The following is a 27,377-nucleotide window of genomic DNA, read 5'->3' as shown; positions in this document are numbered from 1 at the left end:
TCAAGGCTTGCCTGCAGAGGAGAGGCATGGCAGCACACGGCCAGGGTGTGATTTTACACTGGCTGACAAGCTCCCAGCTTGGCTACCAACAGGCTGCGACAGGCTAATCACCGTTCAGGCAGGTAGACGGGTGATTCTGCAGCCTGGGCTGCTGCAGCCACGCTGGCAGAGGGCTTGGGGAAGAAGAGCCCTTCGGCCAAGGCCCTTCTCGTTACCTGGCCTCCATCAGCAGATGCCCGGGGGGGACCTAAAGCAGGAGCAGCACCCGCCATCCCCCACCTTGTCCCAGAGCCACCACCCCCTCGCTGGCTCCTGGCTCCCATTCTGCACTGGGGGCAGCCCAACATGGGTCTCTGCTATTCGTCCAGTTGTTCATGAAGCCCAATGCCTTGCAACGCAGGGAACTGCACAAAGAACCAGTTCTTTTGTGCTCCCAGTACACACCACCAGCCTGTTCAACCACTTCTCCCATGGAAACCGTGCCTTGCCTCAGAGTGTCCTCGTTGCCCTTTGGGCACAGGGATTGCATGTGACACTCCAAGTGCAGGTACGCCCGGGTTCAGGCAATATTTTCTTCTTCCTGCTCCTTCCCTAACACTTTTTTGACTCCTGCCAACCATGGAGCTGACAGGTATTTCACAGAGCTGCTACAAGAATCCTCACACTTTGTTTCTGCGCAGCAATCCTGGGTTTACAGCCAGCAGGAATGGCTGGAACTGGGATTGGTTTCCCCCAGGAAACCGTGAGCCTGTGGCAAATGTCACCTGCCATCTTACTGCCCTGTGCCTCGGGGCCTCCTGCGTGTACATTTTCACTCCTTAAATGGCTCTGTAAGCATAGTTTCATTACAAGCCACTCCTCAAGGCGCCTTGTACCACTGAGTATAACTTGGTGCAGGATTGAGGAGTACTAACCCAGACCAGAAACTCGGGCTTTCAAAGGAAGGCATAACATTGTCAAGCATTCGTGAACAGTTTTCATGGTTAAAAACACTTGGGATTTGAGTTTTTTCTGTTTTTCTCCTGTTCATATCTTCTCACCTCACCAATTCACTGGCTGCTTTGTTACTGTACCTACATTCAAAGCCCCCTCCGGGCTCACACTGGGGCAAAACCCACAGCCGGCTCCACCCTGATCGCTGCTACCCCTGAGTCATTGAGCTTTGGATTGCACAATCCTCAGCGGGCTATTTCTTAATTCCCAGTACAGCTTTGTGGAAAAAACAGGATGTTTTCAGTAGCCATTTCAGCTTTGGAGCAGAAGCTGCTTGATTTGGGGGATTATTTTTTCAGTTATATCTACTTCCCTCATTAATGCAGGATGTTGAAATGTGGAGAGTACATCGGATTATGGGCAGCAGGAACTCACTGCGCTGAAAAAAATCCTTCTCGACATGAGCTGCGGCACTTCCTCAACCCTGACTCACCAGCCTCGAGCCATTTGAGCGGGAGCCTTTGCTTGGCCTGTTCCCCATCAGCCTGCAGCCCTGCTGAGCTCCGTGCAGGGGAGCAGACCCTGAGCCGCTGCTGTCCCAACGGCAGCCCTGCCAAAAACTGTCTCTGGCCGAGCCTGCCCCGGCCAGAAAGGCACCTTACACCATGCTTATTCAGTGCTAACGGCCAAGGGATTTATTTACCTTCCGGCTGCTGGGGCTGTGCTAGCAGAAAAACAAAGCAGCGGCTCCTGAACAGACACAGCCACGCCAGCAGAAGTACGGTGACGCGATTCCAGGGTGAAAATTAGCCATGCCAGCAGGAAAACAAATGGTCCCAGTGTAAGCACACCAGCAGGAACTCTGCAGGGCAGATAAAAGCCTCCCAGCCTTGTTACTCCCCATCTCGTTTCAGCGTTCCCCAGAGTAGCTGGCTTGCGGGGTGACCTGCGGTGGAGTAAAGCGGCAGAAGAGCACAGCCCCCACACAGGCTCTCGCGCCCAAACGTTACTTGGTGCTGTGACCAGGGGGATGAAGACGTTGCACTGTAGGCAGCAGCTCTACGCTGAGGGTAGGCCTGAAGGTTCCTCAGGGATTATAAAATGGCCCAGTTCTATTTCTGCAATTTCAGAGAGAAACAGACTGACTCAGTAGGAAGCCTTAAAATAAATACTGCTTTAGCATGCCTGGATGCTTCCGTGGCTTGAGGACGTTGTCCTTTCAACATCTCGTGTCTGTCACATCTACACTCCTACGCTCTACTTCTTTCTGCTTCTACAGTTTTACTGCAAACAGCCAGTCCCCCTGTGACTGTTTGCCCCGCTTGTCCATTCTTCCACCTATCAGAGTCCCGTATATCCCCCCTCTCTAGAGAATGTTTGGGCCCCTTCTCCCCCCTCCCAATGATTCCCTCCCACGCTTAGCTGCTGACAGTTGCCAACAACTTCTTAAATCTTTAAACAAAATATTTGAAGCTGTCAGGGGTGTTAACTAGCTGCAAGGAAAATTATCGTTCTCGCCCCCATCTCCCCCTCCCGGGTTCCCTGGTGTTCTGCCCACTAAACCCTAGCGCATCTCCTGAAATCATGGCTGAGGAGATGTGGTGTTGAGAAGTGTCTGCTCAACAGAAATGCTGTCAAACGGTGCCTAAGACCTTTCTTACTCAGCCTATTAAACGTTCTTTCAGCTGTTTAAAATCCCTTTCTCCTCCCGCTGAGCTTTGTGGCACCCACTAACTTTTAAGATCGCTTTCAGTCACCGCTTTTGACCATTGCCATCGTAAGGCAGGCAGGAAACACCTGCCTCCAGCCGGGTGCCACTGGAGGGGGCTTTGTTCCTGTCGGTGCCACCCTCGCAGCGAGAGGCCCCCGGGTTCAGCTGGAGACAAGCACAGGAAGCCAAACAGCTGGCAGGGAAGCGCCCGAAGAGACAGGAGAACGCAGACACCTCTATTTACGGTGAAACTGTAATAATGTCATTTCCTAGCACTGAATCGGAAAGCTTTGAATGAGACCATTTTAAGTGCTGACCGCACTTTCTATTACAAGCAGGTAAGTCATTAGCGCAGTGAGGTCAGCCATGTAAGCACTCTCAGAACAGCTGACTCATCCTGAAAACACACCCAGTCTTGCCAGAACAGGGCGTATCAGTTTCTTGAGGCCCAGCGGGGCCCTGCCCTTTGAGAAAAGCAGAAGTTACAGGGCTCAGCTCTTGCTGCAAGGAGAAAATGGTCGTCTTTTTCAGTGCTAACTGGATGGACGTGCCCTCCTGCCAGGAAAATACGGCCTTTAGCATTTCACCCGGGAACGCTGCAGCATTGCCAGGCCTGGCTGGCAGGAGGCAGAGCCCATCTGCCCACCACACTGCCAAACACCGGCTGCCAGGAACGCTGCCCTGCAGAGCCATGGCCCCGGCACACCACCCTGGCCTTTTATTTTTTTCCCTGTGAGGTAAATGGATTTATCTGGCGCATCAGCTTCAAGCAGGTTTTCAAATCTCTGAATCACCATCCGAATCCTTCCCAATTTTCCCACTTCCCAAGGACGGGCTCCCTGAACGGCAGGGGATGCGCGACGCGAGAGACGAACGCTCGCTTCCCCTGGCCAGGCTCCTTCCAGGGACACTTCCCCAGCCGGCTGCTCGGGCCCCTTCTTCCCCCTGCTCCCGGGACAACCTGCGCCCTCCTGCCCCGGCCGGCGCCCTGGCCGGCGGGCTCCAGGAGCTCAGGTGACGGGACAGAACCGGGCACCAGACGCTTCTGCCCCTGCTTTGGGGGAGTCCGCCCGCCCGCCCCCGCGAGGACGAGGCCCCAGCCACGCCGCGAGGCCGCCCTGCGCCCGGCAGACACCCGCGGCACCCGGTCAAGGCCCCGCAACTCCCCCCGCCTCCCGGAGACCGGCTGCAAGATGGCGCCCGCGCCCCCGGCTCCGCCCCTGCGCGCGGCCCCGCCCAGCCGTCAGAGGGCGCTCGGGAGGGGCGGGGCGCGGGCCGCGGGCCCACCAGCGCGCATGCGTACGCGGGCCGACATCCGCCCGCGACGGGGCTGGCGCACCGACATGGCGGCGGCCGAGGGCGGCGGAGGCGGCGGGGCACGGCCGGACACCACGGTGCAGCGGGCCGAGCTGGGGCCGCTGCTGGCCACGGCCCTGAGGCCGGGGGACTCCTGGTGAGCGCAGCCGGCCCTCCTCCCCTCCGCCCCCTTCCCCTCCGGGCGGCGGGGCCTGTGGCAGCGGGCCGGGCCGGGCCGCGCCGCGCCGCGCCGCCGCTGAGGGGGCCGCGCCGGCCGGTGCCGTGTGTTGCAGGTACCTGGTGGACAGCCGCTGGTTCAAGCAGTGGAAGAAGTACGTGGGCTTCGACAGTTGGGACATGTTCGGCGCGGGGGATCCTGGCCTCTTCCCTGGGCCCATCGACAACTCGGGGCTCTTCGGCGGTGAGTGGTGGTGGCGGCGGGGAGCGGGGCCCTGGGCCTGGGGCCTGGTGCTCGCGTTCCGCGGCTAGGAAGTCCCCTGCGCTCAGGCCCCGCCGCGCGGCTCTCGCTGTTGAAGCCGTGTGTCGCGGGAGGGTGCAAGCGGCCGTCGCGGCCTTGTGAGCGGGGAGATGTTCGGTGTCCAGCTCCCCGTGGGAGTGCTGGTGTCTCTCGGGGTCCTGGTAGCACGCGTGTAGGTCTTGAGGAGAAAGGATTCCGTGTGATGCCGTGCTTTCTTCTGTCTGTCTCCCTTCTAGATCCAGAAACTCAGAGTTTAAAAGAACACCTCATTGATGAGCTGGATTACGTGTTGGTTCCCACCGAAGCCTGGGATAAACTAGTAGCGTGGTACGGCTGTATAGATGGACAGCAGCCTATTGTGAGAAAAGTAAGTATGGGTGAACCAAGTTCTCTTCCGCCTGCTTTCGTTATCTCTGCCAAACTTAGAGGAAGTTTATTTTGCTTCTGATGTGAGTTCAGACAGGATTCTAAGCAGCTCTTTGGAGATAATAACATGAGGTCGTTTTGCCTTGTTGTCTGAAAGAACGACCTTCCAATATTGCAGTTAAAATGCCTAAATCTTCAGTGGTTCTCAGTGGATGGGTGGTATGGGGTGGCAACCATGAACCTTGCTCTGGTTAACTTTTTACATTAGGGTTGTTTGGACCGATGCAATACTTTTGTGTTGCATGGAATAGTTCGTGCTTTGTTGAAATATGCATGTTAGTCAGGCTGATCGACGTTCTGGGACAGAGTGAGGTGTTGGAATAAGCGGTCTTTTAGTACAGATGGCTTAGGGACTTCCTCTGGAGTTTACGGTGGTTCTTGTTTTTTCTTCCAAAATTTTATGATTGTAAAATCATGAGAAGAGACATATTTGTGGTTTTGTTCTGTAAGTCTTATTTTTGTTTGACAAATGCAGTCTTGAATGCGTTTTGAGTATATAAGCTGTTCCAGAAAGTGAAATTTGCAAGTTGCTTTTTTGGAAATCTGTCAGATGCTTGTTTATGGGTAAAAGGGTTTTTGTTTTTATATTTGTGTTAGGTTTGTGCACTGTCCAAACTGAACAGTGCCAGTGTATGGAGTTCATAAAGACTAAGTGCTACACTGAACGCATAGTGTTGCTACAATGTACAGAAGTAATATTGCTGAAGTTGAAGTAGTATTGTGTTACAGTAAGGATTGCTTCAAGGTGTGTGAGACCCAGGAGGGTGTGTCACCAGAGTGGTAAAAGGAAGTAAGATCCCTCTATTGCAGGCCGACTCATGCTGAGCAGTGGTACTGGAACGTTGTCGTTCAGTGTGGGCTAGAAATTGTGTATAACAAGGAATCCTGGCATCTTCAGAAAGTGTAAATGATCACAGGTTTGCTCTGCTGAGTGGACAGAACTCCTGTGTAAACCGGAAGTGGGAGGAGTGGCAAAGAGTTACAGCAGATGAAGGAGATGTGGTTTTGGTAGAAACAGATAATTTCTGGAGGAGCAGAAAATCTATACTGAGAAGAAAAGATAGAACTGTTACTGATCTGTGCCTCTCTGGAGAAGCTTTCATTCATGAACTGGCTGAGTGTTTTCACAAAGCCTGGCATGTTGTTATCCGTTATTCAGAAGTTGGACAAGAGGTTTGGAAGCTGTTGTGGAAACACTTGGGTGACAGTCTTAACAGCATGAGCTTCCTTTTCTTCGGGTATCAGACGCCACTGTTCAACACTGTAACTATTGAGGGCTAGAGCTTAGAGCTAGTGCTGTTTCGTAGATGTAAGATACCAAGTCATCATGGTCCCGTTTAAAAATTTACTCTAAGTTTTGAATTGCTGTGAGAGTTTTAGTCTCTGTTTATTGTTAACCTGGTAACTGAATTGCATTTTTGTATTTAAAAAAATGTTGAAATATTGGAGAATTGTAGGTTTGTGGGATGCTACAGCCTCTTACAAAAAGTACAAAGTGAGAGGTTAGCAGGACAGACAAGATGCAGCACTGCACCTGAGTAGAATGTGGTCAGTATCTGGTTACAGTATTCTCCAGATAGCACTGGAAGTAAAGCACTTAAACTTGTGGTCCTTCAATGCTTTAATCCTTTTCCTAAAGCTGTAATTCATACATCAAAAATATCCATAAAAGTAGGATTGGGAAGTAATTTCCAGGCATCTTTTTAATTTTAAAAGCTGATATTTCTTCCATCCCGGTGTTCCTGATGATTGGAGACAAGTACAGGAGGATTAGATTGGATTTATTTGTGGTTCAGGTTTCTGTTGATAATCTCAAATCATATTTTTCGGCAGTCTTCTATAGAGTCCCACTGCAAAGTGTGTTACTGTGCGAAATACCGAACAGTGTGCTTCCTCCTTCCTCAGCTGTTGGATGTGTGTTGTGCTCAGATTGCTGTCCAGCAGAACGACCCAGGTTTTACTATGACAGAGAGGAAGCTAGCAGATCAGATGCTGTTTAAAAGACACCTGCAGGTGATTAGAGACTCTTCTTGCCATTCACCCATCCTAGTGGACATGGTGATCTGATCAGAAACCTCTTCTTGGAAAGAGTTCTTCTGTTTCTGAGAATCCTGGAGAACAGGAAGTCCCGTTTAATGAAATTAGTTCTGAAAAAGAAATGGAGAACTTGCAAATTTGATCTTTTTGCATTCTTAAAAAGAAAAAGAAAGTATAACTTGCCTGTAGAGAAGCTGTTTAAACAGGGTGTTTTACTTTCTCTTTCTATTGTAACAACAAAATAGTGAAGATATTTCCAAATGTATTTGTTAATTCTTTACCTTTTAAGCACCTTGTGTGTCTAATACAACCCTTCAAAAGCTCAGGAGAGGGAAGCATAATTTAGCCAAATTCTTGCAAGAATTCTTAGTGTTATTTCTTCGTGTGTTTCCAAAGCTGGGTAAAGTGGGTATTTTTTCTGTAAAATGATACAGAAGTAGATTGTAGCAAGTCAGGTGTCACACAAATAGAAGGGACTAGAATATTTCAGTCAGAAGGGACCTACGATGATCATCTCATCCAACTGCCTGACCACTTCAGGGCTGACCAAAGTTAAAGCAAATTATTAAGGGCATTGTCCAGATGCCTCTTAAACACTGTTACTTTAAAAAAATCATACCTGCTGGTTCAATGGAATGTGATCTTAAATTCATAGACTTTGTAGCTGCAAAGAGCTGTGGAGGGTATTGAGGCATGTGGTGGGTTGTTTTTTCCTCCAGTTGCATCACAGTTGTCTCATAACTGACCTCTGAAATGTGCTTTTCTTTCTGACATGATGCGTTTTGTGATCTGTAGGTGAAGAGTGGTGTCTATTTTTTCATGTACCTTTCTAAAAATATGCTGAAAGCTAGTGGGATGGGTAGATCTACCTACTGGAGTATTCTCTCAAACGCGAAATTGATTTGAAAATGACTCTGAAAGAAAGTAATGTCATCAAAACCAGTTCTGACATACTTGTCTGTTTTTGCAAGGAGGGAATAATGCGGCAGATCCTGTATACCATGCAGAAAAATAATTAATGCTTTGTCTTACTCTTTTTTAATGGAAAGGATTTTGTTCCAGTCTTCCAGACTTGTTTCTGTTTTTACATAACCCTTGGCCAAAGACAAGAGGCAAAAGATATATTTTTTTTTTTTTTTTTAGAATGCTAGTGTGAGCAAATATTTTTCACGGCTAACTAGCTGGGACTGTCAGTTCAGCTGTGATGATGGACCTATGGAACTTTGTACTATGGAAGGAAAGCACTGGGATTTTTTACATTTTAAAAACAAAACAAAACTCCCAAACAAGCTGACGGAGGTTGTGACTGAATCTGGACTTGAGAGCAAGTCCATGTTTGGTTTATGGCTTGACTTGCAAGACTCCTAGAGACTTCAAATATTTAGACAAATGTACTTTACAGAGGACTGCTCAGTATTTTAACTTAAAGAAAAGAACAGTATCGCATCTGCTTTCTGTTTGCAGGTAGTGGAATATGGTCTGTTTGTGAAGCACTATAAGGTTGAAGTTTATCTTCTTGAGCTGAAGCTGTGCGAGAGCAGCAATCCCGACAATATGATTAGCTGCCACTTCAGCAAAGCAGATACTGTTGGTAAGTAGTTCTCTGGTACATGCAGCTGTGCTCCAGTGCCACCTCAAGAGATGTTTGGTGCCCTCCAGACCAAGAACGATGTGATAAACTGAAGCAACTCTAGTGGGTACCAGCAGGACAGTCAGGGTTGGAGCATGTAGTGTGTGAGAAGAAGCTGAGCAAGCTGTGCTTAACCTGGAGAAGAGAAGGCTTTGGGGGTCCTCATTGCACCTGTGAGGAGGTTACTGAGAACATTGAGTCAGGCGATTTACTGAGTCGTACAGCAAGAAAATAACAGGCAATAGTCAGAAACTGAGACAGGTCAAATTCCAGCTGAGTCTAATGACAATATTTTCCCTGTTAGGACAGCCAGACATTTGAGCAGGGCCCAGAGGGGTGGGGGAATCGCCTTCCTTGGAAGTTTTGAACACCTGCTTGGATAAGCCCCAAGCAGCCTTCTCTGAATTTGGTGCTGACCCTGCTTGGAGCAGTTGAAGTAGGAACCTTCTGAGTTCCTTCCAGCCGCAGTGAGTCTGTGTGCAACATGGGGAGTTGCAGTCAAGAACTTTGAGGAGCACGTTGCTTACTAACTCATGTGCTTAAGAAACATCCACGTCACTTGTGTAAAATGGTTCTGTCTCTGGTTTTCCTACGAGTCCTGCTTTCTAGTGTGACTATTTTGGACATCTTCTTAATGGCTCTTCCTACACTTCTGTTCTTCCTGAAATTTGGCCCCTTTTTCTGCCTATCGTCGCTGCATTTTCCTGTGTAAAAACGCTGAATGTCAGCTGTCCTATATGTCTGTACAGATGCTTTTTTTTCAGCTTGCTGATGTATGGCCTGACAGTAGTAATTGAAAACACTTCCTTCTTGAACCTGTTTTCAAATGATGACTGTTTAACAAAAGTTGTCCTTTGGGCAGAAGCTTCTCAGTGAGTTCTGAACACTTGGTTTGAGGGCTTGACAGGCAAATACATGACTGAAAACAAAGTTTGTCATTCTTTCAGACTAAATATTAGACAACTTATATAAGCGGTTTTAACTTCCATGATACATTTTCTACTGAAAGGATCTTGAATGATCAATGATACACCTCCTTGCTGAATGTCTGGCTTCATCTTTTTTTTTTTTTTTTTTTTTCCCCAAAAGCACTCATATTTTTAGCTTTTTGGTGTTTTTTATTTCCTCCTGAACAGCTACCATCGAGAAAGAAATGAGAAAACTATTTAATATCCCAGCTGAGAAGGAAACTAGGTTATGGAACAGGTATATGAGTAACACTTACGAGCAGCTCAGCAAGTTGGATAGCACTGTGCAAGATGCAGGGCTCTATCAGGGTCAGGTAAGGGGCATAACTGTGTTTTTTTTTTTTTTTTTTAGATTCTCATGTACTGCTTTCTCTGATACGTAATTGTTTTCACTTGCTTTTATGTACTTTGAGCAAACATTGAAAATGGGATTTGTTGATGACTTTGCAAAATGTGTGGCAGATTTTCAGTTATCTTTTTTACCTGAACTCTCTTTCAGGTTGTCCTAATAGAAGTGAAAAAAGAAGATGGCACATGGCCTGGACAGCATTTCCTGGGAAAGTAAGCAAACAAGCATGTTCTAATGGGTCCTGCTAATTTGTCAAGCTTTTTCTTTTGTTGTTAGTGACCGTGTGTTCTCTGTGAAAGCCTAACTATTACTGGCTGTTGTGGATTTCTTTGTTTTGGGTATTTTGAAGGAGGAGATAAAATCTTGAATATAAATGTTCTTCCATGGTTCTGCTGCTGGTTTCTTGTCTTAGCAACAGTCTTCTGTTTTAAAGCCCATTTCAAATAGGTTGTGCAAGGATTAAATAGCTTAGGTTTCTACAGTGCTTAGGAGACGAAAGTGCTGTGTATGTTGAGCTAGTCTACTTAAAAAGCTAGCTCTGCAGACCGCACGGTGGAAAAAAAAGCCCAAACCAAAAACCTGTCTTCTATCATTGTGGAACGTAAATGATCTTGGAGCATATTTCCAAGGCTGCTGGTAGTGATTACTCATTCTGGTAGTTCCCCCTTAAAAAGGGTTTAGAAATAGCTTAGCAACACCCCCTGCTGCCCAAGACAATTAGAAAGCTGTAAATATTACACAGATATTATCTCTGTAATACCTAATTTAGAGAAGAGATGAGTAAGATGAGGGGTTGATGAGATATTGTATGTGTAAAGTAAATGGTGTAGAGTGGAAGTTGCTTGCCATGGTAAAGAGCTGCTCTTATGCAGTCATATGACAAAGTACAATCCTGTGATTTTACTAGTCTGATGGCCTAATTGCTTTCCTATGAGTAGGCCATCAGACTCGATATTGATAAAGAAAATGTTTTTCTCTGCAATACCGTTAACTGGCAGAGCTTGCTGCCAAGTGATCTCATTCGAGAGCGAGATCTTACTAGTGTTAAACTTGAAGAATGGATTAAACAGGTCAGTGAAACCTATTTGATACAGTTCTCTACTTCTGAGATATAATACTGGGTAAATGGATCAGGAGAATGTTCACAGGATTATAATGAACTTTCTGGAAAAGTACAATGTGAAAAACATCTAAACATTCATATCGTGTACATGATCGAGTATGAGTTGACAGTCAGTGTTAGAGAGGCAGCTATGCAAGACCAGATCATAACCTTTTGTCTCCATGTGAAGCAAAGCTAAAAAGGAGCCCTCTAGCATTCCCATGCCTCTTGTCTGTTTTTTTTCAGCATCTAGTCTCATAGGTAAAGACTTTTAATTAACCTTTAGTGATATTTGAATGATAATGGTTATCAGTATACATATTAATATTTTCTAGTGACGTGGAAGTAAAGATTTGCTTATTGTAATGTAGATGACGTGAAATTGTTTGACTTCATGCTGATAATGGTGGCTGAAAGAATTGTATGTAGTCATACTACTTTGTCTTGGCTAACTATTTCCTTTGTCCTTTTCTCTGTTAATTAAGGAATGAAACATGTATATTCCATGTAATGCCTTCCTTATGCAGTTGGGTGCATTGGTTTAGCAAGTTTTGCTTTCTGGTTCTTGTGCCCTTATTTAGTCTTGTAGGTTAAATGCATAACAAATGTTTGTTCAAAAACACTGTTTGGGAAGCCAGAGAGGGGGAGAAAATGCTGGACTGCCCCTCCTCTTTAGGAGTGACGTTGGTGTGTGCTGATCAGCACACAAACTGCTGATCAAATGAGAAGGACCTGTTTATGTGGCCAGGGCAAAGGCTGTCTCAGGACAGCAGTGTGCTTTAACGACTTTGGGTTATAACAAGCCCTGCTGGACTAACATTATGCCTTCCTACGTCAGAGGTGGCTGTGTCATGTAAGGCAAATAAGGTGGAAAGATTGGATTTAAAGTTCCTTCTGTGTTGGAAGGAAGATAAAGTTGAGAACTTACTCTGAAAGAGACATATAATAGCAAAAGGTGATAATGAGCAATACGTGTTTTCCTGTTAGGTTCAGTGATGTCTTCTGTGCCATTTTATGTCTTTACTAATACTGTCCAACAGTTGCCTCGATAACCCCAAAACCACATACGAATCGTACTTGAACTGTTGACAGTATGAGGAAGGCTGTACTGGATCTGGACCAGGTGTGTCCAGTAGCTTGCCTCGTAGTGTGGGCAGTAGCAGATGCACGTAGGAGGAGTGAAAAAAGTTCCCTGCAAGTAGAGGGCATAATTAGCAATGCATCTGCTGTGGTATACTGCTGTTTTCTGGTAGCTGGTAGTTCAGACTCTTCCTGAGATGGAGGAGTCTGTGTATTTATGTGGAATATATGTTGATGATCCGGGGGAAATTTTCTTCTACTTTTTGGTGCTTCGTCTGTTGCGTGTCATCACTCCTTGTCAAATGTGAGTGGGCTGGTGGCAGTTTAGACTGTATCATTTGTATATGTTAAGTTTTTCTTTCTGCTGCTCTTTCAAGGGTTATTTTACAAAACTTTTAACCTATTTTTAGGAGATTTATATTTAAGAAAAATAGCAAAGCTGGTTTTTTGTTTTTGTTACTTAATATATTCTTAATCAGTAAGCTAAATCTAACTTCTCTTTCTTGAATCATTAGTGTTGCTCCATATTAATGCATTTATAATTGCTCTGTGCTTTCCTTTCACATCAGTCATAAGAAGCTCTGAACTTCTCTTGGTTTCCTTCCATTTTTAGCATATCTTCATATAAATGCTTAATATGTGCTTCATATAAATACTTAATAGTCTGTAGTTTGTAATTTGATTTGATTTTTGAATATTCTCTACCTAGTTCTCAAGTTTTATTGGAAAGTCTTAGTTTTTTCAAGACATTTTCTTAAGGGTAGTTTCATATTTCATTTAGTTTTGAGTATGCTGTCTAAATTCCAGTTCCCGATCAAGTTGAAATCTAGCAAAGCACAGTGCAAGATTTCTTACTGAGCTTAGGCTGAGTCTTTTACATAGGTTAACCTTGGAGCAGCATGGATTTTTCCCTTGGAGAACAGGAGTTTGATAAATAAATAAAAAGCTTTTTTTATGTATTTTAAAAAACGTAGCTGCTTTAACTGTGTTCTTTCATTTGCCAGACATCTCAGCAGACAAACGTCAAGTGAAAGCGGACTCTGTGACTTGGAGTGTGTTCTGAGTTGACTTTTTTTTTCGTCTAGAAACATGAGATGTCTGTACTGCAGTGAAATGTTGCCAGCATTTGCTAACCTGGAGTGTAGGGTTCAAATCTTCTTACTGGGTTGGGGTGGGGTTTGTCTTTCCATGGGCGTGTGCGTGCATATACGTGTTGCATTAAATCAGTATTATATGTTCAAGACTCCAGATTAATGAGTATAGTACGAACTCACAGGGACTGTTTGTGCATATGAAATCTGTGGGTCATTGTGAGCGATTGAACCAAACAGAACTGGTGAGAGGAAGGAGGAGAGAAGAGTGGCCAGAGGGAAGGTACGGAGTTCCCAGCCCAAGAGAGTATCAGTGTCTTATCCTGTGCGCTGATGGGGTGTTTGCGGTAGGTTACACTGTATAAACATTACAGAAACTTATTCTGTAGTACAGGAGGTTTCTGTCTGGAAGAAACACCTGATGCTTACTGGAAGCCAAAGCTGATACCACAAGTGAGTTGGGAGCTGCATTGGCAGCATGGATAAGAAGGATAAGTGAGACTATCACCCTGAAAACCTGTTCTGCTCATTTGTGAGGCTAAGCAAGTCTAATGTTCATAAGCTGTTGTGCTTTCTAAATAAACTTAGGTTTTGAAGTTCTGAAGAATTTGAATCCTCCTAGCTGCATCTAGTGTCAGCAGGAACTGCAAATGCTTTGTGCTGGGGTGTGGTTTGGAGGAGAGTTGAGCAACTCCAAGTTTAAAATTGTATCTCAGGCAAACATTTTGCTCCAGTGTTCTGTTTCTTAGCTGGAGAAAATACTGTTTAGCCAAGACGATGGGGAACTTTATATTTGGAGATCTTTTTTTGGGCTGTATCACTTTAATACTAAAAGCTCACAAGAAGGTTTTTCTGTGTGTGGAGTTTTGATGGCATAAACCAAATGGGATGGCGAGCTCTCTGCTGTCAGTAGAGGAATGGTGAGCATCTGCATCACTGCCTGTGTGCCAGAGGAGGCCTTGGAAAGCTGGGAGTTCATGTTGTTCACTACTGGCAGAATATGTGCGCGCAAGGGGCCTGTGGGGTGGGTGGGAGGGTGGGTTCCCTGTTGCAAGGATTTTCCCCACCATTTGCTGCTTGTCAGAGACATGGCTCCTACCAGGGGAAACTGCCTTTCCACATGTTTGGCAGCCTTCCGTGTATTTCCCAATCAAGCATCAAGCTGGGTGCCATTTTGCAGAAAAAGTGCTCTGGAACTCCACAGCAGTCCTTGGGTGGCGTATTCAGAGTATGCCTGGCGACTGCTGTTTGGTAGTTTGCTGCTCCCTGAGGAACAAAATACTTTATTGTTGTAGTTTGGAACTGCTTTTACTACTAGACAAGATTTCAGAAGAGGGAATAGATTATACTTATTCTAGGAATTTCAGAACTGGAGGCGTACTTTGTTTCTGAAGAGAGATTATATCAATGACTCTGTGGAACTTAGTCCTCTTTAGCTGTTACAGGACCTCCAAAATAAAATCCTGAGCTAGCAGAGTTCCAGCTCAGTCCTAGCACACACTTTTTTATCCCGGGAGTCATTTTCATAGCACAAATGAACAAGAATTCATGTCAGATCTATAAAAATAGCACCTTTTCCATTGGGTATTGCATTTGAAAACAGGAGTGAAGTTGTATTTAGCATGTGCCTTGTAGCTGTCTGCCTGCCTTTGCAGTATGCAGCAGGAGAATACCTTTTGGTTCTTTGGTTGCTGCTTTCCTCTTCCCGCTCCTCTGTTTACTGATGGCACTGTATACTTGGTGGACTTCACCCCCGGTAGAAAGTTGAGGAGTTGTTGCTTAGTTCGCCCATCTTGCAGTCCATGTGGCTTTTCTCAACTAATCTGTCTTGATTTAGGCATCTGTTCAACCTTATACAACATTCAGTGATATTACAAGCCAGAAATTACTGTACAGTTTTAAGACCTCGGTAGTTGATATGTATTTTGTAGGTACATAATACCATAATTAAATGCCCGTTCATATTTAAAACTGATCTCCTTCCCCCAGTTCCTTTCGTGCTGATGATTTCAGAGGACCTCTTCAGCAATCAGGATAAATATTTTGTGGGCAAATCTTTATTACATGACTTTCAAGTGCTTAAGTTTTCAGGAGATGCCATGTTTTCAGAGTAGCATTGAGTATGTAAGATAAGAAGGCTTTTGCATGTCAGAACTTTCTAAATGAAAATCCGTTATGGCCTCTGCTTTGCCAATTAAATATAAGTTCTAGCTTTTCCTGTTTTGTCAAAAATGTTTTGTCACAATCTTTTTGATGCCTTTTTTTACATTGGTAGTTTAAAGGAGGAGGATTAATTCTACTGTATGCTCTGAAGGTAGCCTCAACTGAATTGAAATACTTTTCCTATCTCCGTCTTCCAACTACGTGAAAGCCTTCTATAGTATTTGTTTTCAAGCTGTTCAGCTTAGCAGTTCTCCTGTTTATCAACCATATGGCCTCACAGTTTCTGTATTAGATTAATCTAACTCTGTGCTGCTAGTCTCCAGATTTCACTTGCCATTTGTGTGGGTTTTTGAAACGTTGCGTGGCAAGACATGAAATGGTTGTCTTTAGTTGCCAGACGGGGGGCAATGTGCATGAGTATTGTGAAGCATGAAGTTGTGTACGTGGGGATGAAGAACATGAGCCCAAAATAAGTGCTAGACTCTGTGGGAATGCAATTCCAGTCCTGGTTCAGTCTCCTGGATGTAAGATCCTGTAGTACCCTTGAGGCGGAAGCAAACAAACAACCTCAGTGGTTCAGTAGGGAAATGCTGAGTGTGCCTCAGACTTTTGATAACTGGCACGCTGATAAAACTGTGTGTGGAATGATCACATCCTGTGAGGTTGTCAACAAATTTGAAAAGTAGACTAATGAGATGTTTCAGAAGGAGCCAAATGAACTGTTGAAGAATAAGCAAATAATTTGTGTGCTGGAAGACTTAGAAGTTAAAATATCATACCAGTGAGAAATTTAAAAGTTGATTTTAACACTTAAAATTTTCTGTGGGATATGAAAAAGGGACTCTACAGGCAGCAGATGGAGAGAGCACAAACCAGTGTCCAGATGATGAAGCCAGATACTCCTGCAGCAAATGAAATGCAAGTTTCTTCTGACTGTAAGGGTTATTGATCATTGAAACAGTTTATCTGTGGTCTGCTGGGTCGGCTGTTGCTGGCCACTGCAAAACCATGATGGTAGATTTTTCTAGAAGAGGTATTTTAGCTCAGACAGAAGTTATCTTGAGAGATTCAGATTGTGCTTAGGCAGGATGACTGATTCAGCAGTCATAACCATGCAGTCTCATCCTCAAACCTGCAAAATTATTTTCTCAAATCCCTGAACTGTTGCATGATTAGATTAAGTCTTTCTTTGCTCCTGTATAGATTTTGTTGATGAAATGTAACTGAATGTGTTTATCCCTGTCAAAAACACTGCAGTGATGATCAAAGGGAAGCTGCAGAAGCTTGGCACCTTCCAGTCCAGTATCTCTTGTGCCTATAAAGAGCGAACTAAGCAAACTGAGAGTAGTTTCAGTGGTAACCTGCTGAGTAGCCCAGAACATTTTGGAAGATTCCAAGTCATAAACTTCAAAGAAGAAATAATGTTTGTCTCTTACTTCAGAGCGGGATGTTGGGGCCTCCATTTCCAAGGGCGCAGAAGTCATGTACTGTGAGAGACAGCAGTGGAGGGGGCAGGTGGCTTTGACCTGTCAAAGCCTGCATGTTCCACAGAAACCTGTTTAGGGGCATTGGGGATAAATGCCTGGCATCTAGGACTTCTGTTCTCACCTCTGTGCACAAATGAGGCAGTGTCCAGTATTGTGGGGTGGTTAACAGTAGCTTTTTGGGTTTGAAAAGGGAAGCTTTCAGAGGAAAACATTTTTCTTAGCTGCTGTCTGTGCCTTTTACCTGGAATCATCGCTACCTTTGTGACCATCTTGCAAAATGAAGGGGAGCAGCTGTGCTTAGTAAATCCTCAATCTTTCTTCTGTTATTACAGGTAGATGAGTAACTTGCAAAATGTCAGAGTGCGTAGAATTTTTGTGTTCCCAAGTGTATTTGATTTCTTTTTTTTTTCTTCTCTGTACTTGGAAAGCTATTGGCCTCTCTTTCATTGTTTTGCTTCTTACGTGATCCTTCCCAATTTTCTAATAGGAATTCACTCAAGATCCTTGATGACTTTGTAGGTAGACCTTTCCCAACTCTGTGACTTCCCTCTTATATTTGCTTTCTGATCCATTTTTTATCTTACGCCTGGTTCTGAGTTTGTTTTTTTTATATGTGTGGGATACTATTGAAGTACTTCGTGGAACTCCTCAGTTACCATCTGACTCGTGATTATGCCCTGCCTCTGTGCTTCTGTTGGGAGATTTTGAAATCCCTTAAGAGATTGTCCTCCTTTTCTCCCTGTTAGATTTTCTTCATATTATTTTGAGTATCTTGGTCTATTCTCTCACTGGAGTCAATCATGGGAAACAGAGATGCTACATTTTCAGGTCTAGCATTTTCTAGGTTGCCCTTCTTTGCTTCTAGATAATTCACTTCTACTTCATATTTAAAAAAAAATGTATTCTTAATGGATTTACAGGCTGTTGTTAGCTTAATGATTTGATTCTTGACCCTTAAAGCTCACGCATGTGGAGCATGGGTCTGATAATTGTTGTTTTAATCTAGACCCTCTTGTTTTCTCGTTGATCTTATGTATGTGTCCAGGTAGTCTTGAGAAGTTCCACCTTCAAAATGTAATGACCAGAAGGTCATGTATTGTCCCAGAAATGGTTGTCTTGGTTATTTCGGTAGATCTGCTCATTCTTGTAGATCTGCTCCTTCTTGCTGGTATACCTTCTAGTGTATTTCTGGGTTGTGCTGGCTGGTGTGGGTTTTTTAGCGTGCTTCAGATTTAGACTGCATTTGGAGTTTGCATTTTCATCTGGAAGCTCCTTTTGTAACCTGATTACTACTGTATTTATTTTACTGCTATTATATTTCCAGACTGGTAAGGCTGTCCAGCTGTTCTGCCTCTTAGCCGTTACGGCTTGTTCTCTGTCTTTTAGTTTTTGCTGCACAGAGGTTTGCCAAGACTGTTTTCTTAGTAGCATCTGAGCTATGAATATGCATTTTTAGTTTGTATAATTTGAGAATTGGGGCCATATCAAAAGAGATACATGAACAAGTATGTAGGCAACTTTAGGTTGCCTAAAGCTTGAGGGCACTGGCCTCTGCTGTGCTTTGGGTGTATTAGCCACTGTTGCGTGCCTGTTGGCATGTTTTACATGCTTATTTGGGCAAAGATGAAGAGAATAGTTAGCTCTTGTTATAGAGAAATTAATTAGTATCAAAATAGTTTCTTTAAGCTTAGTGATGTAGTACCATCTTGTGGTTTTGCTTTTTTTATGTAGCCAGAGCTGTCTGTGGCAGAACACTGTTGACTTCTAGTGTCTTGTTGGTCTTTTGTAATGTTGTGTTCCGGTTCTTTTCTGGACCAGGAGAGTGGTAGTGTGAAATAGCCTGAGATTCACAACTGGATAGACCTGGGGCTAATGAACTCTTTTCATCCATTTCAGTATCTCCAGTCTCAAAATGCTGAGGAACGCTGTGTGTGCCACATGTACATAGCAGTGTGCCTTGCCTCCAAGCAACATAGTTATGTCAGCTGGGCTCAATAATCTGGTTTGTGCTCACCCTGGTTATCTTCTTACTAATTGCCATTCTGTTAGAGTGGGTGATTCAGGTTTCAAGTAGGGAAGGACTGACTTTGTCACTTTTAATGTGACAAGTGTTTTGTAGTCTTATGACTGGGTTTTTTTTTTTGCTTGCTTGTTTCAACGTGGTTTACTCGTAAAGTTAAAGCTTGCTTCCCTGTCACTCATGTCATCCAAAGTGCCTGCTTATTTCAGTCTGGGACTCAGATTTTGCTTTAAGCAAGAATTGTTACTTCTGCTTCTGATACTTGTGTCTGAGGTTTCTGTTCCAGACAAGTGTTTGGAAGTGTAATCACACAGGTCAAAACAGTAAATTCTGTGTGTGGGAACTAACTGTAATGTGGCAAGTTCTTGGAGTTTTGCGGGAGGTGGGGCTGGGGGTGAAAAACGTAGTAGCACTGTTTCTACTTCTTTTTCCTTTCTCCCAGATCAAGCACTGCAACTAGCAGAAACTTTACTACCTCTTCAAAATCATCAGCAAGTTCTTACTCCTCAGTGTCTGCCACTTCTGTCATTACTAACGGTGATAGCAGTAACTCCTATGGACTGAACAGCTCCCACCTGGGCAGGGGGTAAGAGCAGGAATGTTCTTTTTGTTTCTTCGTCCTTCATGTGAATAATCCTGTGCATCCTTGCCTGTATAGAAAAGGAGCATTATGGTGCGCTGTGAGGAGTTCTGCTACTCTTGTGTACCTGTTTATCAAACTTTGTCTTTGAAACCTCTGTGTTCTGCTATTCCTTGCTCACTTGCAAAAGTAGCGCATGTTCCAGAGCTTACTAACTCCTAGGGCATTGCCTGAGTTTGAGGGGATTGGGGGTATGAGGGAAGGGATTATTCTTTTCTCTATCTGCCAGTGTGGTAGAAGCCTTTCCAGATAGAGATGATAGTTTTGTTATTGGCTCTTGCAATATATTCTATAGACTTTTGCTGCATTAGGATAGTGTGCTGTGTACTTGTAGACAGAGGGAATTAATGTGTTATGAACCATAAATTAATAATAAACTGCGTAATGATTAATGTTGCCAGAGTTAGCACATATACTGCACATTCTTGGTATTCAGTATTAGCCACTGTGAAGCAGCAGAAACATGTAGACTGGTTAAACTTCATTGAACAGTTTTCTGACTCATATTTGATGTGACTCTTAAACAGTTTTGAGACTCAGTAAACTCATTGTGAAGTTCACTGTGTTGTCTTTCTTCCAGAGGTTCTGGATTTGTCTGTAACTCTTACAACTGCAGGGACAGTGCTTCTCTGTCACAGCCTGGCCTCTGCGGACTCAGTAACCTTGGAAATACCTGCTTCATGAATTCTGCATTGCAGGTAAGAGTTGGAAAGAACCCTCTTTAGAATGGAATAAAAGAGCAGTGTTGCAGAGGTTGTGGATTAAAATCTGTGGAAAGAAAAGCATGTTTTAATGTGATTCAGTGAGGAGACTGCACCTGGAATGAAACAGGCAAACCAACCTGTTCATATTTAGTTTGACTTATGCGTAGCATGTTAGTACTGTAACACATAGTACAGTATGGAGGGCTGGGTCTGAAATATGTGGCTTCTGAAAAGGCTGTGGGGGAAGTCATACTAAACAGATGTCTAACTGTAATGTAAGGTCCGAGTGCTGTGCTCTGACCAAAATGGGCTGATGTGGAGGACATTTTGACGTGTGTGAGCTGCATAAGCAACATGAGCAGGTCACTGCATGCAGTTCTGGGGCCTGCATTTAAATATTCTTGAAAAATTAAGAGTGTGAAAGGCCACAGGAAGGATTCAGGGTCATTGTGTGGGATGTTAAGGTTGCAACAGTTATGCAAAGCTAATAATTATTAGTATACTTCTTTAACTTAATCTCTTAGGTTTATTTGGTTTGTTTTAAAAATTGGAGAAACTTGTTAGGGATAGTTGCTTGCTAAGAAATCCAAACAGAATATCAGCCAACTTGTATGAACTTTGGTTTAAGCAAAGGGCAAACTTCTGGTGTGCTACAAGTGCTGTGTAATGACTTCTGTCACTCTGTGATAGCTTTGAAAGCTGGGACAGTTCTTAAAATAACTATAATGCATTATGCATGTGGTATTCATGGACTTGGACTGCTTCACTCTTTTTGTTTGATGTGACTTTATTTTCAGTCGTATCATGGTAACCTTAACCCACATTACGTTTTCTTGAACTGTATAGCTAGGAGACAACTTCTAAGATTATTTTTTTGTTGTCAAAGTAACTTTATCCAAACACACTTCAGTCTTAATTCTGCATGCAAACTAGTCATGTCAAGGTCCTCTTTCTTCTTTCTGTTTGTTGTTAGGCTTTAATTTTCTAGACATCAGTCTTTCAAATGCAAATTTCTGCCTTAATTTTTGGAAGTTCTTGGAATTTTGTTAGCAACAGTCTCCCAGTGAGAGGCTGGCGATAGCCGTCTATAAGCACTTTAATGTCATGTGCTTGGAGAAATACACTAACGCCTGGTCATTGGAACTGGAAAAATTTGATAGGAAATAAATTCCACAAGGTACACATCAAGGCAGTGAAAGTGGGATTGGCTGAAGGACAGGACTACGCTTTCCTGACCCTTTCCAGATTGCCATGTATAACTGTGCTGGGAGATCTGTGTACCTGCACCCAGCTGGTGTATCACTGTACAGGCATCTGCTACGGGTCCTGAAATTTCAGGCATTCAGAAAGAGCCCAGTTTAGTATTTTCTTGATGCTACAGTGCCTTGAAGCCCTAGTAATTCTGATCATATCTCAAACTTCAATTGCTTTTGTTCACAGATTGAAGGCTTGTCTTACTTATCCAAGCGTCACTTCTTGCTATAAGCTTTGAGTCTGTGAATTGCTGAACTAGGAAAACTACTTCCAGTGCTAGTTTTACTCCTGTCCTGAGGTTCACAGTGATTTCCCAGGATGTATTGAATCATTACCACGATACACTGATAATAAGCATATAAATGGGAGAGTAGATATAGAGTGATGTCCTTCCTGCCTTTAAACTTTGTTAGCTTTATGATGGGAACTTTTTTTAATGGTGTTTGGTTCTTTGTAGGACAAAGTATAGCTTGTGTTTCACCTCAAGGAGGAACAGGGATCACTCTTATTCTCACTGTTCCTTCTATTAGGATTTCAAGGTTAGAGAGTGAATATTGTGTGTAGGCTTGAGAACATTAAGGTGACTTCTCTGAAGACCTTCCTGACCTTTCTGTGCAGATTTCTGTGTAATGTGTGGGTAAGGTAGCCTACCCTACCACCTCAGTAATGGCAAGAGACTGTACTGAAATTGAAGTATCAGTGGAAGTTACAGAACAAATTAAAAAAATGTGGAGGGACATGATACCAAGAACAGATATCCTCCTTTCGAAAGTCTGTAGTTTTTCTCAGAAGGCTGTTTGCTATTTGCTTTCTTGAACTATTAAATATACTAACTTTAAACGAATGCTTAAAATTATTCTGCACTGAAGGAATGGAAAGTGATTAATGAGATGTCAGTTTTAAAGAAATTTCTGAAGGAGAACCAAGGAGCTGCAGACCAGTTAGCCTTGTGCCATAAGCTAGATAAACCAGTAGAAACTGCTCCAGAGGGGAAGGTTACGCCTGGGGCAAATACAGGATATAGGAGAGAAGTCAATGTGACACCTGGAAGAGAAACCATGTTTCAGAAATAAGCTGTTAGTCTTTTGAAGGCTGTGGTATTTGGTGGTGTTTCTTTTTCATTTCAACCATGTTCTGAGTTGCAATGGTGACAGTATCCCACCCTCGCAATAGATTTTTTCCCTTTTTTTTTTCCTAAATGTATACTCAAATTCCATCTCACCAGTTCTGCTAATAACTGAGTGCATGTTCTGATGTGAAAGCTGGATTTGTTATTTCATTGTTACACAGATTTATTGTCCTGTGCAGTAAATTCATTGTCTTAATGCTTTTTTAGTGTCTGAGCAATACACCTCCTCTGACCGACTATTTTCTGGAAGATAAATATGAAGCTGAAATAAATCAGAACAATCCACTGGGGATGAGAGGAGAAATTGCAGAAGCCTACGCAGAGCTCATTAAACAGATTTGGTCTGGGAGACAGTCTTATGTGGCCCCGCGTATGTTTAAAGTAAGTACTCCGTGTTCTTGTAGTATAGTTCTTTGACAGAAGAAACAGTGAAAGCTAATATGGCTTCCACATATTTTGGTGTTATGAAAGCAGTAATGACAGAATTGCTTCAGTGTTGTTTTATGTAAATGCTTTTCAGGGTAGAGGGAGGAACTTGCCAGTGAGTAGTGTCATACCCTGGAATTGGGTGCTGCTGTTTTAATGTTAAATGCCTTACTTAGTAAGTGACCTTCCAGCCTGAGAGCTGTTTACAGATGCATAACAATGGTCTTTGCTACAAAACTAGGCAAGGTCATGTGAATTGCCAGCTGTGAACTTTAATCAGTAAAAACAGGTGTGCAAGTTATAAATTTAAATAATGAAATTAGAAAGTGGAGAGCAAAATGCATCCACTTGTCTGTAATGCTGTTTATTGATGTAATGTTGCCAGTGCTTCAGTGTAAAGAGCTGCTTTCAGCTGAAATACAGCAATGTAGCAGTCATTTATGAATGCCTAGAAGAGTTGTAACTATGTCTTTTGTTTTAAATAGAATGCAAAGATGCTTTAGTGCAGAACAGCGTAATTAAAGCATCCAAGGAACGCCAAGAGTTTGGTTCTGTAGTGCAGTCTGTGTGCTGAGGAAGAATGACATCCCACGTTCATGAAATATGCAGTGACTTGGCACTAATGTAAATGTGCATACTGTTGCTGTTGAGGTTTTGCATGGTACAATCTTGAAGTTGAGAGTATATGCTTTTGAGACCTGGAGCAAAAGCCTTATGGACTGGAGAAATCTGTCCTCTGTAGTCTCATAGGCAGTAATGAAACAACAAGATGTTGTTTAATTTCTGTGACTTGGAGTTGCTGGCACATCATCCACCACTCTTAAAGTTGTTCTGTAAACTTGTGTTCAGAGGAAGTATGTGAATCTGTAGTGGACATCAGTAAAAGTGTCGTAATGTGGGCTGTTCTTGTTAAAGACTGGAATAGGAATTACTCCTGATTTCCTAGTACAGTATTGCTTGTGATTTTTCTAACAACTGTTGCTGATTTAGTAACAGTGTTAACTATCTCTGTTGCATAAACAGTCCTTCAGTTTGGTCTCTCTTACAGTTGTCATCTTGGGTGGTTAAAATGTACAAAGCAAAATTCTGCACATCTGCCGGACTCTTTGTGTTTATGAGAAAACTAGCGATGATCAGTAGGAGGGACTACTCCTTCAACTAATTGTTGGTTTTCCTGTGGGACCCCTTTCTATTGTGTTTGTGTTTTGGGTTTTTTTTTAGCAGCAGGAATGCTAAATGGCAGTGGTGAGAGATGGTGTTTATGAAATAAGAGGCTATATTTGGGTGTGCTGTTCCTGACTCTCACTAACTTGGGCTGTTATGTTCCTGAGCTTCATATCACAATTTTTCGAATAACTAGATATTACTGCAGCAAGGATTTCAATCTTAGTTTTAAGCTAGTTTTGTTAGTTCAGAAGTATCTTCTGCAAGCAGTTTCAGTCTTGCAGTCCACCTGTTTCAAGATGCTACCTTATAGCAAGTTTACATTGTGGGAACTGTAGGCTGCTGAAAGAGAAATTAAAGTAGAAAATACATCAGGCGGATAGGCTTTGAGTACTGGCTGTTTGCGGGTTCCTAAATTAATATTGATAACTTAGATTTCTGGCATTGCAGCTCTGAATGCATTCTTCTCTCACAACGCTAGGGGGAAAAAATAAAAATAGTTGGGAAAATTATTCTGGCACTCTTACTGTATTAGCATTGAGTTCACTGTGGTCTCCTGCTGACATAAGATAGCATGGAGTTGATCTCTGCAAAAGCCAGAGTGAGTGTTTTTATTTCTCTCTTTTACACATGGGTCATGCTCACCAGCCTCTGACTCTTGCCTTTGTGTTTCAGACACAGGTTGGCCGATTTGCTCCTCAGTTTTCAGGATACCAGCAGCAAGATTCCCAGGAACTCCTGGCTTTTCTTCTAGATGGCTTACATGAGGATTTGAACAGAGTGAAGAAGAAGCCCTACTTGGAGCTGAAGGATGCTAATGGCAGACCTGATTCGGTATGGTGCCCGTTACTTGAGGGTAGGGCAGGTGGTGCTGCTGAGGGAGTTCGTGTGGGTTTTGTGACACTTCCTGGCCTTCTTGTTCACAGGCCACACAAACATCCTCCCTACAGAACAGCGTAGCTGGGAGTGGAGATCTCTGTCGTGCTTCGTGACACCTCGTGGCACATAGTTGTTGCTCTGCCTTACAGCAGAATGTCTCTTCTTGTACTGGTGTGCAGGAAGATGTGCCTGTGGTACAAAACTGGCATGGTTCTGCAGTGGAAAGGAAAGAAGTTTATCTTGTAACAAAACAGCTACCTATAAGTAGGCTGTAGTTACTCCTGTAACCGTTCCTCATGACTGCTTAGGCCCACCTTCTTCCTCCAGGTGGACTGAACAGCAGTTTTAGCATTCGTTTGAGGGGAGTGCTTACTGTGCAGGCCATCGTACGTGGACTTTGGTGGGACTGGCAGCGTTCTCGCGTGGAGGTGCTGGGGTGCCCCTCAAATAAGGGTTGAACATGTGCTCTGGGCACGGGATTGTAAGCAACCATTCCTGTGTCTCACTGGCAGGCAGCAGCGTATCCGAAGAAATGAGCTTTTAGGCCAGACTTCTTTTGTCTAGAGGCCACGAGGGAGCACACATATGTAATCTGTGAACTTGATTTAAAACCAGACTGAACAGAGTGCATGAAAGCACTGGTTGAGACAAAAAGAGAACTAAGGCATAAGTGACTTGGTACCACCATGGATCTTGATGAATTCCTACTGTTTAGTGAACTACTTGCATCTTCTTAAGAGGTCTGACTTGATTTTTCTTCTTCCTGGTGCTGTGGAAATGGGTACACTGATACTAACACAACTTCACACTTTATTTAATTTAAATTTGAATTTAAACACCGACTCTACCTAGATAGAGAAAAGTAATTCTCTTATGCCATTTTCCCAACAGAGGCCAGAAAAGTCTCTTCTGTTCATTTTTGTTTTTTTCTTCCTACCTTGTCTCTGTCCTCTGTTTCCTGGTCAATACTGATGCATGAGCCCTTTGCAGACACTTCTTTGTTCCTCTGAAGTTGGCAAACACCATGCTCATGTTAAAATGAGACATGAAGTGGTGAAATGTCTTTCATTAAGTGAACTCACACTCTCCTGATCAGGCTTTTACCTCTTGTCATAGTACAAACAGCTGCAATGTGCTGACAAATGCAGAGTCCAGTGTAAATAGGTGGAAAAAAGCTTTAGGAGCCCCTAAAAGCCAGATGCAATAATTATTTTTAGGAAGCATATGTGACTAGTTGTTTTTCCTCTTACCGGGCAATAACTTCATGCCTTTTGCCTTTGCTTGCGTAATACAGTGCGTGTGGTAACATCACAAGTAGTGGTATATTGAATATTTTTTTTTTTCTCCAAGAAATGCTGGTAATTGTGGAATGGAAAGGATGACCAGCATGCCTGCATTTTATTTAGGTACTTCCCTCCCCCCTGATGTAGGAGGTGCTCACGTCTTTCTGCCTTCCATCCATACCACTGCAGTTGTTGGAGCTAGTTACTCTGTTCCTATCTCAGCATCCTGGTTAGTGGCAGTAGCATTGCAGAGTGTGTGTATCTATGGCACTTACCTCACTTGAGGTGTATAAAATATATGGTATTGTACCATAAACTAAGTCTAATGCTAAGAAGATCCTCTGATTGCATTGAATAGACAAATGCCAGTTGTCAGATGTCCTTAGGTAAGGAGTTTATAAGCTGTATTGTGAAAGTCTTCAAGGGACTGTCAATTGTCTCCTTTTATACTTTCTTTGTGAGACATGAACCATCATTTTCCAAGAAAAAAAAACTCCACTTTTTTTCACGGAAGCTGTAACTGCAGCTGACTTTCAAAAGCAGGGGGCAGCAGTCCATTCCTCGTGGAGGAGAGAGTGGAGTGTATCTTGTTAGCTGCTTGCTGTCCAGAAGAGCAGTGTATAACCCTGTCACTGTCTCCTTGGCTCCATTCGTACTTCGGGCATTGTGTGCACCAAGGAATACCTGACCGTGTCCCTCAGCTAAAATAGCTGTATTACATTTGATTTCATGCAAGGGCTTAGTTTCACTGAGAAGAAATCCCAGTGTCTTGTGCTGAACACACTGATATGAGTTTTCTTTGATCCCTGTGCTTGCCGTGCTATGGAAGTGTTTGTGAGAAATAACTTTTAATATTTTTTTTCCTTTTTTATAGGAGGTGGCAAAAGAGGCCTGGGAGAACCATAGGCTGAGGAATGATTCTATCATTGTGGATATTTTTCATGGTCTTTTCAAATCTACCCTTGTTTGTCCCAAATGCTCCAAAGTTTCTGTGACTTTTGATCCCTTCTGTTACTTAACCCTTCCACTGCCCTGGAAGAGAGATCGTCTCATGGACGTTACCCTGGTATATGCAGACCCACAGCGTAGACCTGTCCAGGTGAGGCATGTTGAAGGCACGGATTTCT

The 27,377-nt window shown here is 43.5% G+C and overlaps 1 protein-coding gene across 3 annotated transcripts in view; it reads left to right on the top strand.

The window, feature by feature from the left end:
• Positions 1-3,939: 3,939 nt before the first annotated feature.
• The window catches only part of USP4 (ubiquitin specific peptidase 4), a 43,871-nt gene continuing 20,433 nt past the window's right edge, over positions 3,940-27,377 (top strand). Inside the window, exons 1-11 of one of the 3 annotated variants that reach the window (XM_075433089.1) lie at positions 3,940-4,097; positions 4,234-4,361; positions 4,655-4,785; positions 8,346-8,472; positions 9,648-9,793; positions 9,979-10,040; positions 19,214-19,357; positions 19,992-20,109; positions 22,706-22,879; positions 24,764-24,922; positions 27,125-27,349. In XM_075433089.1, the coding sequence (XP_075289204.1) occupies positions 3,940-4,097; positions 4,234-4,361; positions 4,655-4,785; positions 8,346-8,472; positions 9,648-9,793; positions 9,979-10,040; positions 19,214-19,357; positions 19,992-20,109; positions 22,706-22,879; positions 24,764-24,922; positions 27,125-27,349 (1,572 nt within the window). The remainder of the gene's footprint in view (positions 4,098-4,233; positions 4,362-4,654; positions 4,786-8,345; positions 8,473-9,647; positions 9,794-9,978; positions 10,041-19,213; positions 19,358-19,991; positions 20,110-22,705; positions 22,880-24,763; positions 24,923-27,124; positions 27,350-27,377) is intronic. The other 2 variants (XM_075433091.1, XM_075433090.1) reach the window with 2 other exon arrangements.

Source organism: Opisthocomus hoazin, chromosome 11 (assembly GCF_030867145.1).
Source record: "Opisthocomus hoazin isolate bOpiHoa1 chromosome 11, bOpiHoa1.hap1, whole genome shotgun sequence".
NCBI classification, from domain to species: domain Eukaryota; kingdom Metazoa; phylum Chordata; class Aves; order Opisthocomiformes; family Opisthocomidae; genus Opisthocomus; species Opisthocomus hoazin.
Note: the sequence above shows the minus strand (reverse complement) of the source record. Positions and strands in the feature narration are given on the sequence as shown.